Source organism: Aricia agestis, chromosome 3 (assembly GCF_905147365.1).
Source record: "Aricia agestis chromosome 3, ilAriAges1.1, whole genome shotgun sequence".
In the NCBI taxonomy this organism is placed as follows: domain Eukaryota; kingdom Metazoa; phylum Arthropoda; class Insecta; order Lepidoptera; family Lycaenidae; genus Aricia; species Aricia agestis.
Window position 1 is genome coordinate 20,849,865 of NC_056408.1, and position 12,975 is coordinate 20,862,839.

General features: G+C 41.8%; 1 protein-coding gene across 2 annotated transcripts in view; it reads left to right on the plus strand.

Moving 5' to 3' along the window:
• LOC121740239 (ATP-citrate synthase) overlaps positions 1–12,627 on the plus strand; it is a 49,422-nt gene extending 36,795 nt beyond the window's left edge. For both annotated transcript variants that reach the window (XM_042132878.1, XM_042132877.1), the window contains exons 10-25: positions 477–634; positions 1,577–1,739; positions 2,153–2,320; positions 3,679–3,802; positions 4,837–4,934; positions 5,321–5,419; positions 5,965–6,080; positions 6,785–6,925; positions 8,019–8,158; positions 8,451–8,599; positions 9,032–9,121; positions 9,769–9,911; positions 10,437–10,599; positions 10,931–11,064; positions 11,390–11,596; positions 12,022–12,627. In XM_042132878.1, the coding sequence (XP_041988812.1) occupies positions 477–634; positions 1,577–1,739; positions 2,153–2,320; positions 3,679–3,802; positions 4,837–4,934; positions 5,321–5,419; positions 5,965–6,080; positions 6,785–6,925; positions 8,019–8,158; positions 8,451–8,599; positions 9,032–9,121; positions 9,769–9,911; positions 10,437–10,599; positions 10,931–11,064; positions 11,390–11,596; positions 12,022–12,184 (2,256 nt within the window). In that variant the 3' untranslated portion in view covers positions 12,185–12,627. The remainder of the gene's footprint in view (positions 1–476; positions 635–1,576; positions 1,740–2,152; positions 2,321–3,678; positions 3,803–4,836; positions 4,935–5,320; positions 5,420–5,964; positions 6,081–6,784; positions 6,926–8,018; positions 8,159–8,450; positions 8,600–9,031; positions 9,122–9,768; positions 9,912–10,436; positions 10,600–10,930; positions 11,065–11,389; positions 11,597–12,021) is intronic.
• The last annotated feature ends 348 nt before the right edge of the window (positions 12,628–12,975 follow it).

Genomic DNA, 12,975 nt, shown 5'->3' on the forward strand with positions numbered 1-12,975 from the left:
AGTCGCATATGACGTAGAATTTAGTTTTAACGTATGAATAAATCATTATTTATTTATTTACTACCATCGAAGAAATTGATTCAATGACGAGCGATCAGTTGACGGATCTTAGTGTCTAAACACACTAGGCTGAATTACGCCGGCGTAAATTCCGCCGGGTTTACGCCGCATTTCAAATGCATACAAAATACGGGCCGAACGCGAGGGGTAACACACTATTACGTCGCGTTCCGTCCGTATTTTGTATGCGTTTGACATTTGCGGCGGAAATTACGCCGGCGTAATTCAGCCTAGTGTGTTTAGACACTTAGACGGAACGCTACTAAATTTCTGTCAAAAAAACTAATGTATATTTTACCGACCGGATGCTAATCTGCTTGTTTCAAGCACTTAAATTTTATATCTATGTCACAAGCGTTAAATGTGATGATTATGTAGATGTAGCAGCTTATAGCATGACTATTTTAATAACACAGGTGCTGATAATCGGCGGCGGTATCGCGAACTTCACGAACGTAGCGGACACGTTCCGCGGCATCATCACCGCCATCGAGACGTACCGCGACGCGCTGCTGCAGTACAACGTCACCATCTTCGTGCGCCGTGGCGGGCCCAACTACCAGGAGGGGCTCAGGTATACCTCACAATTATAGTTGTATCCACTACTTTTGAGGGACCCATCCCACAGACACATCAGACGAAGAACGGTCACGAGCATTCAAGCGTTCAGCGTATGCATTTTCCATTCGCGTGTTCAGTCAGACATGAAGAATTTTGACGCTTTCAGAACGCCTCCTGTGTTAGTAATGAGTATATCTATATAACATAATACAACATAAAAGAACGCAAAACTGACCGCTTGAACACTTGAGTGTGTGACTGCTCTCTGTCTGATAGAGTGAGACCGCATTATGCGACCCTACGCTGCAGCAAGGCGACACGACACTTCACAGCCTTTCTTTGTGTGAAATGTTTTGAGGTAAACCGCACTACGTGCCAAATGTCAGTAATATGGAATGTGAAATACCTTCAACTTTTCACAAAAGCAATCAACCATTTACTTGAAAGTGATTGATGTTTTGGCAGTTTAAAGATATCTATTATTTACTTTTTTATACGTGGGAGAGCCATACTTCGGCACGAATGGGCCGGCTCGACCGGAGAAATACCACGTTCTCACAGAAAACCGGCGTGAAACAGCGCTTGCGTTGTGTTTCGCCGAGTGAGTGAGTTTACCGGAGGACCAATCCCCTAACCTATTCCCTTCCCTTCCCTTCCTTACCCTCCCCTATTACCCTATTCCTCTTAAGAGGCCGGCATCGCACTTACAGCTCTGATGCTACGAGTGTCCATGGGCGACGTTGAAGTTGCTTTCCATCAGGTGACCCGTTTGCTCGTTTGCCCCCTTATTTCATAAAAAAAAAAATAAGACTAGCTGTCCCGGTGAACTTCGTGTCTACGAATATTTTAAGACTAATTAGCCCAATACGTTCAGCCGTTTCCGAATTTTAGCGTTACTAACACAATTGAAAAATCCATTTTTATATATAGATAATAATAAGCAATATTTTGACAGACAAATGCGTGAAGTCGGCCAACGATTGCGCATTCCGATGTACGTGTTCGGTCCGGAGGCGAACATGACCGCGATCGTGGGGCTCGCGCTCGGCGCCGCCCCCATCCCGCCCGACCACCAGCTCGACTACGCCCCCAAACAGCTGCCCCGCCCACAGCAATCTGTGAGTATCGCACGCAAAGTACGTACGCATATACACACGCCCTCACGTACGCATATACGTACTCGTAAGCACACACTCACACACAAATACACAGATGCAAACGCAAGTTAAGCAAATGCTCTTCCCATGTTACCCTACGCAGAACTATCCGTGATCCTACAATTTGTGCTTCACACATAGAGCATTTAAATTTGTTACCGCTGATGTTGCTGCAAACTGCTCGTAATCGTACACTACTGAGCCCTTTGGAATCGAATTATGAAAAACCGAAATCGAATTATGAAAAATTTTGTCAGCAAAGTTACAGACATACAAATTGCAAATGATGCGTCATAATCCTCATTCCATATAGAACGCAAAAACACTACAATATATCGTTTCTTTACTCGTTTTATATGAAATGTATCTTCCAGACGCCGCCAAAAGTGGATATAGCTGATCTGCCGCCGGCGCTCCTGGATATCATCTGCTCGCAGGCGCCGACGCGCATGGACCTCGGCCAGCAGCTGTCCACCGCCAGGCCGCTGTTCTCCGACAGGACTAAGGCCATCGTGTGGGGCATGCAAAATAGGGCTATACAGGTATGTTATAGGCTTATAATGTGTGCTGAAATCGGGTATAGAATATTCGACAATATTTATTGCATATGTAAAAAAGTAGTTGAAAAATGATCATCCATATCCTACGAATAATAAAAACTAAGGAAACGTAACTCCCATACTTTAACCGTTTTAAATTTGGCTCCTTTTCGAACACTAAAATATGACAATTCAGATTTTCGCCAAGGTCGTATCCCAGGTAACGTATCATAATATTGCGCGCCGGACGACAGCCTGCGCGGTGATTGTCATTGTCATAGTTATGAAACAAATAATTGTCAAAGCGGATAGTATTATGCAGTATACACCAAGCACATCTACTATCAGAAGAAACGAGCACATAATCATTATTTTAAAATCAAACATTTTCCTCTGATACTTAAGACATCGATAATAAATAATTATAATATACATGTAATAATTATGAACAAACCTTGTACGACTCGGGTGAATCTAAAACTGTCCGAGCACCTAGAGAAGACGTTTTCAGATTACAAAAATCTATGTGCTAAATTATTACAGAATTGAAATAAAAACTTACGTAAATTTTGTACTTATAACTCACAATTAATATAATATTTCAAAAACAGTTAGCACTCTTTATTTTTGTTCATTTACAATATTAAAGGAAATACTTATTTGTTTTTGTCGATTGAACGTAATTTATTTCAATATGTATTTTTTGTTTTGTTTTAAAAAAATCCCTAGCAAGAAATATGAGAATACCCATTTCATCTAACGCATTTAGTATAATGTCAGCCAGACCCTAAAATTTAGTTTATGATTAAATTGTTACATCTTGCATATCACTGTCCATGGCGACTTTGTAAAAATTATGTAATTAAGTACTTATATTATTTTTTGATTATTGCACTTTTAGGATAACATATAAATTTAATAAGACAAACACAAAGAGACCAGCTTAATTTTATGCAAATACCCTAGCATCCAACTTAAATAAACCATCTTTTTTGGGTCGACAAAAATAAGAGAAATTTAAGCATAATTTTAAACAATTCACTTACAGATGAAAGGTTATTCCTGTATTAAAAGTCGTATCTGTATGATTTCTACACCATTTCACAGGGCATTTAGGCATTTTAACAACAAAAATATTGTAAAAAGCTACGTAAAAAGTAAGTAAACAAACCTATGTAAACAAATTGTAAAATGAGTTTGACAAAATTGTCATGTCAAACTGGTTGAATGTCACTCGAGTATATATACACGAAAAGTATGGAGAATCTGTCAAAAAAGTTGTAAATAGCCTATTAGGCACTTTATCAGAAAGTGGTGAAACAGGCCTTTAACAAAATGTTATAACTATTATCCATTCTTAGGGCATGTTGGACTTCGACTACATCTGCCGTCGCGCGGAGCCGTCCGTCGTCGCCATCGTGTACCCGTTCACCGCCGACCACAAACAGAAGTACTACTTCGGCAACAAGGAGGTCTTCATACCCGGTCAGTTTTAAGTAGCTGCTACTGCAATATTATTTGTAAGAACAATAATTGTTATAAGGGGCCCATTATACTATATTATACTTTTCTCTACCCGTATTTTGGCGACGGGGTAAAAATTATAGTGAGTTATAAGCTCCAACGGCCTAAAAAAACAACCAAAACACACTCGCCCAAGGGCGTCGCCAAGGGGGAGGGAGGGGCAGCTTCCCCCCCCCCCCCCCCCCCCCTCCCCCCGAGATTCTAAAAAAGTTGCTAAATATAATGCAAACAACAACCACTATTATATTAAAATCTTTTAATTAAAAAAAATACGCTGTACGCTGTACACTTATTCAAATTCAAACTCCTTTTTATTCTATTTTTCTAAAAAATGTTATTATAACTAATTATTTACAAGTTTTTTATTGCATAGTCAAGAGCTCGTGCTCGTGTAGCTTTACACATTGGACTCTGTACTGTCACAGAATATTATATAATACTGGCTGTCGCGGTGAACTTCGTGTCACCTTAAAATCTTCCCTAGACTTCTACGAATATTTTAAGACTAAAATCCGCCCAATCCGTTCAGCCGTTTTCGAGTTTTAGCGCGACTAACTGATTTGGAAATCCATTTTTATATACATATAAGATGTATATAGTACTGTAAGATACTGTTGTTATTACAATCGCTGTATCATAGATGTAAGGCTCGTAGAGCAAGTGAAAAGCTTCATGTGCTTTCGACTTTACCTACAATTCATACCTACTTTTCTCATTCATAGAGAATGAGAAAAGTATGAATTGTAGTAGGTAAAGGCAACTTGCCTCCCCCCCCTGCGCCTTCGGCTGGCGACGCCCTTGCACTTGCCGCGTTAATTTCTCCTGTAGTGACACTTCAAGTCAGAGCCAAATGAAAATGAGAATCCCGCAAAACTAATAGAAGTATTGTATATTATTTTGATGAATATAATAGTTTGTAACGTAATATTTAAAGTTACATAATATAAATGTTTGTATATATAATATTTGTTACAATATGTTTTTATATTTTGTAGTGTTCAGCGACATGGACGTGGCGATGCGCAAGCACCAGGAGGCGACAGTGCTCGTCAACTTCGCCTCGCTGCGGTCCGCATACGATAGCACCATTCAGGTAAACGTTGATACTTATTAAAACGAGACACAATTGTTAGGATGTGTTTGTGTAATCTCAACGTTACTATCCCAGATGTCTTAAGCTCACACTTACCCCTCTGCTGCGGTACATAAACAGGACCTCTATGCCAAATGGACGCTGTTAAGCATTTGTGTACCAACCTACAAAAAAAAGGTATTTAATTATGAATATTGAATGTTTCTAAATGATTTAAAGATATAAGATCTTTAAATCATTCAGAATAAGACTGCATTTCAAATTTTCCAAAAAAAATCACAACACAAATGTTTAACAGCGACCAAATGACATTGGCAAATAACGAAGTAAAAACATGTGTATCGTGTTTAAAGAGCCCTAATATAATATTTAATGTGTATTCGCAGGCGATGCAGCACCCGCAGATCAACACGGTGGTGATCATCGCCGAGGGAATCCCCGAGAACATGACCAGGAAGATCATCAAGCTCGCCGACTCGCGCGGGGTAAGCGCCATAACCTATTCTCAGGCCTAACGAATGTATGTATGTACCATCGAGGATATTGATCCCTAGGCAGTTGACAGACCAACGTTATTTGGTCGGATTATGTCAATTCAATATTAATTGTGATCTGTCGAGTGTCGCCTGGGTTTGACGTTATGCGACCAATCTGTCTAGGAATCAACTTCTCTGATAGTACATACAAAATATCATTAAAATCGGTTGAGTCGTTTCGGAGGAGTTCGCGCACAAACACGTTTTATATACCTATTAGGTACATAGATAGTTTGTTGTTATTCGTGTTAAGCAGGTGGTAGTGCAAGAACAAATTCAAAGGGAACAGTGCCATAAAAGCGATGTCCATTGTCCATGGCTACAAATCCATTTTGATTTATGACTTTTTTCCTGCCATCTTAACAAGTCGTCGGTTTGTTTCTTAAACTATATAATTTATACGGGCTATAAAATGAACTAAATTATAAAATTTCGTCATTCAGTTGAACACTTCTCTACGATAGTTTTGTCAACGTTGAAATATTTTGTATCAGGTGAACATAATCGGTCCGGCGACGGTGGGCGGCATCAAGCCGGGCTGCTTCAAGATCGGCAACACCGCCGGCATGATCGACAACATCATCGAGAGCAAGCTCTACAGACCCGGCAGGTACGTTCAAATTGTGATTAAAACTGTTCGCATATATGTCAGCGAACGCACCGTACGCGTCGATCGCACCGCATAGTATAGTGGGTCAAGAAAGTGAAGAAATTAAAAAGTGGCAACATCGTAGTGTCATCCCTGTTTTCTTAGATTGATTTGAAAGGGATGACACTACGATGTTGCCACTTTTTAATTTCTTCACTTTCTCAACGCACTATACACGAAGTGCGGCGCGTAAGGTGCGGACTGCGGACGAATGTGCGAGGTTTCACATAATTTCGTACAACGAATTTTAAAATGCGGCGCGTGCTGATTAAATGTGCGATCACCTTTAATACTCATTAACTTATTAAGTTTTACCAAACTTTAGTCTTTTTGTAACAGGAAATAGGCTCGTTTTATAATGTTTCACAGACTTTTGCATGACTTTTAGCCATTTCGTTGTTGTCAATTTGCAAGTATTTGTTCGCCGTAAAGAAGATAAATACAACTTAAATTACAGTCACCACTAAGCGCTGCTTCTATTCCACATAAATTGTAAGATCGTTGTGAGTAGTGACAAATACACGCTCAACACAACACAATGCAATGTATACTGCAATTCTGCCTTTTGTCTCCTATCCTGTTAGGGCCACGACTAACTAGCATAAAATTAATATAGAAACTGTCTGCGATTTGCCACGTGTTATAATAAACATATTTTGTTGCAGCGTGGCGTACGTGTCCCGTTCGGGCGGCATGAGTAACGAGCTGAACAACATCCTGGCGAAGCACGCGGACGGCGTCGTGGAGGGCGTCGCCATCGGCGGTGACCGTTACCCTGGGACCACCTTCATCGACCATCTGCTCAGGTAAAAGCCGTCCACTAGACGATCAATTGTATTGTGCAATTTTCTCATGATATATTCTTTGTATTCTAAAAAATATGTGTGCATTTCATTAAAGTTTTCTGTTGGAAATATTGATGAGCATTGCTCGCAATCATTTTTATACTTTTTAATGAAAACCACTCACATAGGCACCATGCTTGTAGCTCGTTACTTTCTTGCAACATATTGTCATCATTGATTGTCGTTACGCTTCAATTTTATTAAACAGTTTATTTGACAATTGGATTGAAGACGCGCGATGTTTAATCTGAGACTGTCAATAATACTACGCAACACGTAATATTGCGCAATAAAATTGCTCCTCCAGGGGCTCGCTAATACACCCAAATTCTCTACCTAGACCCTACAAAGCAATTACCCAGACGCCGCTATACACCCGCCAATCAGCGGGCCGGGCAGATCGCGTATTATTGCTGGCCGTTTTCGGCTTGAAATGGACATTTATAGACTTTCATAAAACTTCCTCTTTTTTGGAAGATTTTTTCCCTAGATATTGAAGTTCGAAATCTAACCGCGCATGGGCGGGCTCGGCGTGTGAGTTAAAAACTTTCGCACTGAATGGGTTAATAAAAATATAGAACGGATATACAATGTCTTGTCTTCCTCTGACATCTCAGTAAAGTCAAGCGAAAGACGAAGACAAAAGGATGTAAATTATTCATTCTTAATGGATGCGATATGCATGCCAGAGTCTAAAGGCGAGACCGCATTATGCGACAGCCGACACGCGTTCAAGCGTTCTGCGTTCGCATACTAAGTTCGAGCGGTCGGTCACACAGGAGCAATGCTGACGCGGTCAGAATGCTCCCTGTGTGAGTATATCTATGTAACGTAATACAATACAAAGAACGCAAAACTGACCGCTTGAATGCTTGACCGCTCTCTGTCCGATAGGCCCCTAAGCTGAAAAGACGTTTTGTGCGGCGAAGCGTCGCTGCCCCGTAGTTCTACTTACCCAACTTACCTCATAAGTCAGCTCCTTCATGTTCGGAAATTAATGTTTTTCACTCTCACCTGGACTCGGCTTTGTTACTGAAACTACAACGTGTTGCAGGTTCGAAGCGGACCCCAACGTGAAGATGCTGGTGCTGCTGGGCGAGGTGGGCGGCGTGGAGGAGTACCACGTGTGCCGCGCCATCCGCGACCGCCTCATCACCAAGCCCATAGTCGCCTGGTGCATCGGCACGTGCTCAGGTGAGAGAGAGATGAGGAGTAGCTCAGTTAGTAATGAGTGCAGTTTGAGAGGGCTCACAGGGAACATAAGTAAAAATCGACAAAATCTGTTTATCTTAGAAGTTACATACTTCTAAGATAAACAGATTTTGTATAGATATATACAAACAACATAAGATACAATAAAAACAAATTTGTGTGAAACTTTGTGACTCGTTGGATCCGTAAACAAAATGTTCATAAGCTACCGCACGGTTAAGCTTCCATCTTTTTATTTATCTTCCGTGCTCTAAACTGGAGTGTACTCGGGCAGACATGTTCACGTCGGAGGTGCAGTTCGGTCACGCGGGGTCGCTGGCGGGGTCGGCGCGCGAGGCCGCCGCCGCCAAGAACAAGGCGCTGGCGGACTACGGCGCCGTCGTGCCCGAGAGCTTCGACAGCCTGGGCGCTGCTGTCAACAAGGTCTGTATAGAAATATTTCATCGAACTCGGTGAAATTAAAAATATAGTAGTGTAAGAATCAAGTACACTGCTCCCTAAGTGATAATGCGCATAGAAATTTTCGTAATTTTTCGGCAAGGGTCGTATTTCGGAAGACGTCGCTGCAAGCGCTGTTTTAAACTTAACTTTAAGAAAAGCAGCGCTTTGCAGCGACGTAGGGGCGCCTGACGTTGCTTGGACGTTACCATGGTAACGCCGCGATGGCTTCCCGGCACTTATTGACGGAACGGCGACAGCGGACAGCCACCGGCTATATGATATCTATTCCCTTTGAACAAGGTGCAAAATACAAGTTTCATAGATTCGGGTGTTTTCGTGATTACGACAATAAGCGAAGATTTCCGTGCGCATTATTCATTTGGGAGTACTGTTAAAGCCGCAAATTCTGTACAGGTTTACAAGAAGCTGGTGGCGGAAGGCAAGATCATCGTGAAGGAGGAGGTGGAACCGCCCAAGGTGCCCATGGACTACGACTGGGCGAGGGTACGTTATCGCATAATTTATTTTAGTGTAAAATAGCAGCGCAGAGTGACGCGGAATAGCATTATTAGCACCTAGTAATTTAACAATTGCGTCAAACTTTTTCGTCACAACAACAATTCGTCAATTCCAAATGTTGATTTATCTTATAATTGGCTGTACTTTTTAGGGCCACTTTCACTCCATACTAATAAGCGGCAACTTAGGGCCCTTCCATACGACGTTTTTTTTTACGCTCGTTTGTATCGATATAAACAAAAGTTAAACGCTCAGCAAACGGACGGGTGGAAGCCGACACGTTTTAAACTTTATATCTGCGAGAACGCGATGAAAACGCACAGAAGACGAGCGCATCAAAAAAGCGCTTCGTCGTGCGCAAAAAAATACCTCGTTTGGAAAGGCCCTTAAGACCGAGCTGACATATCGAGTCAAAATAAGTGAATCGTGTTTTCCGTTAGGCTAATATCAGATAAATATACAATGATTAAATAAATCTCAATTTAATTTAATCGTCTTCCGGGATCGTAATTCCTACTTATTAGAAAACACAGCAAAATTTTACAGCCCGCTCTTAACAGTGGAGCTACAGAACATTGTTCACTTACACCCAATAGTGTAAACAAATATGTATAAATGATCTATCTGTACAGAAACTGGGCATCATCCGCAAGCCGGCGGCGTTCATCAGCACGATCTGCGACGAGCGCGGGCAGGAGCTGAGCTACTGCGGCGTGCCCATCAGCAAGGTGCTCGAGCGGCAGATGGGCATCGGCGGCACCATCAGCCTGCTGTGGTCAGTACCGTCAGTGGTGGCCACCACGCAGATGTTATTAGGGACAGCACAGAGAGTGTATGCGTAGGGAGTTTGGTGCGTCCAGATTTATGACGGAGATACTGGAAACATTGCCTTGGGCTCAGAAACTGTGCGAGGCCTTACTTATTATACGACGACGCGCTATTAATTAGTAATTACAATATAAGATGGTTATAGCGCAAGGCGTGATGGATTTTTTCTGGCATCTTCACTAATCTATTAATTTTAGCTAATGTTAAATGTTGCGACAATAATAATAATTATAATACGGCTTTCTTTCGTTAACCTGCAGTCGAACTTATTAATATCAAACGACAAATCGAGGCACAAACTTCATATGAAATTTTGAATATACCTAGCTGTCTTTTTTTAACGGGATGTGGCATGTGGCCCACCACGCATTGCCATCATTGTATCTCCTGCATACCTTAGCTATCTGTAGTTTCTGCTTACTGTACTCCAATGTAAAGTGCAAAGTCTAGAAGTTGCCAATGCCCTTCGCAGGTTCCAACGTGAGCTTCCCGAATGGGCGGCGAAGTTCCTGGAGCTGGTGATAGTGGTGACGGCGGACCACGGGCCGGCGGTGTCCGGCGCACACAACACGATGGTCGCCGCGCGCGCCGGCAAGGACCTCATCTCGTCAGTCGTCAGCGGCATGTTGACTATTGTGAGTGTACATGCGTCCATCCGACGCACGATGTAAAAGTCGGTCCTGCGCCCGATCTCTCGCCAGTCGTGTCGGTCTTCCGTCCCACTGGGTTATGAGAGTAAAGGAATAGAGATCTTGTGTACTGCGCACACACTTGTGCATAATACTCGTGCGTAACTGGCCTGGTTTCAATACAACTCACCACCGTCACCAAAACCGGTGTGGGAGTTATTTTTTTTTTTAATTATGAACTTACTTGTAGATTTTAAACTTGCTCAGATTGTAAACTTTCATCATTTTCTCTCTATCTAAAATCTATAATTTATACTTATGTTTGTGTTTGTGTTAGGGTGACCGTTTCGGCGGCGCGCTGGACCGCGCGGCGCAGGACTTCTGCGCGGCGTACGACCGCGGCCAGCACCCGCAGGAGTTCGTCAACGAGAAACGCGCCAAGGGCGAGCTCATCATGGGCATCGGACACAGGTACATTGTAATTTAATACCACGGTAAATAAAGAAAAAAAACCTTTAAAAATAAAGAAAAAACTGTTATCACTCATCTGTATATTGACCAGTTATGGTTGTGATGTGGTCAAAAATTCAAAGTCAATAATATTACGCAATACGTGATTTTGATAATAAAATTGCTCGTCTAGGGGCTGGCTTAGGGGTCTAAAGTCAAGAAAAATTAATTTACGTAGTACACAAACGCTCAATAAATTAAAAAAAAGGTTCCGAAATACTGAACTTACAATTTTATTCATCAATGTGAACGTGAACAACCATAACTAATCCTCCTAAATTTCCAGGGTAAAATCGGTGAACAACCCCGACTCGCGCGTGCGCGAGCTGAAGGCGTACGTGACGGCGCGCTGGCCGGCGTGGCCGGTGACGCGGTACGCGCTCGACGTGGAGGCGATCACCACGCGCAAGAAGCCCAACCTCATCCTCAACGTCGACGGCATCGTCGCCGCCGCCATGGTCGACATGTTCCGACACTGTCAGCTGTTCACACAGTCAGTATTACACCTACGTACTAATATTATGAATGCGAAAGTGTGACTGTTCAAGCTTAAACTCCTGAACCGATTTGAATTAAATTAAGCAATTTAACTCAAATCGGTTTGAGAGAAGGTATGTATGTCCTTTGCAACTTTTTATCATCGAAAAATGTACGGTTCCCGCACAATATATGAGTTTTGAAGCAATGGAGTTGTTGACCTAACTGACACCTATTTTAATAGCTAAGTAGATAATATTCTCTGATGCCTTGAATGGTTCAACGCAATAACTAATTATTGCTGCTGACCAAATTTTAAGTAAAATATACAAGCACCTAAAAAAATACATATTATATACAGTGTGACCTGTGTGTTAAAAACATAACATTTACTCATCATTTCGCAATAAATAACCCCCATATAACATGTTTGTATCGCAGGGAGGAGGGCAACAACTACATCAACATGGGGTCCATCAACGCGCTGTTCGTGCTTGGCCGCACCATCGGCCTGGTGGGACACTTCCTCGACCAGAAGCGGCTCAAGCAGCCCCTCTACCGCCACCCCTGGGACGACATCACCTACATGTCACCACTCAACTAAATCTGCATCAGCCGGATAAAACGCTTCCGAAAACTCTAAACATGTGTCTGTCTACATGTTTAAAGTGTGACTGCTTTCTTAAGGAGACTATAATTTTCGCTTGTCTATGTAAAATCGATGTTAAGAAAACGAGGATTCGCGAAAGATGAGTAATTACTATTTAGTCAAATTGTATTCAATAGTTTGAACAAGGAAGTTATGTATCAAAAATGTGTGGGATTTGCTAATGACATGCATTATGTCAAATTCCATGCATTTTTATGTGTGGTCTTAAAGGCCTGATACACGGTTTAAAACTGAAGTTTAAAACCGTGAGGATAGTTGTTTTATGCCAAAAAATTAAAGGTCAAACCAAATATGGCTTAAAACAACTATCTACACGGTTTGAAACTTAAGTTTTAACCCTTGTATCAGACATTTAACTGTTAAATCTATCGAAAGCAAGTTGTAGGTCACAATTAACATTGAATTGACATATTCGACCAAATAACGTTGGTCTGTCAATTGCATAGGAATCAACTTCCTCGATGGTACATAAGCAGTTTACTCGTTTTCGGAAGCGTTCTGTCTCCGCCCGGTATGACATAGAATGCAGACTAGAAATTATCAGGCTTTTCTCGTTAAGAGCTTGTTGTAGAAAATACCGAGGTCAATGACACGAACTATTTGATTCTACCCTCACACGAGTTCGCGTACATCGCCCGAGTGTTATTTTATCTTCTAGTTGTAATTATTTGTTAGCTTTGGGAGTTCGAAGTATGTGTCTCAAACCTACCAAATCTAAAATAGAG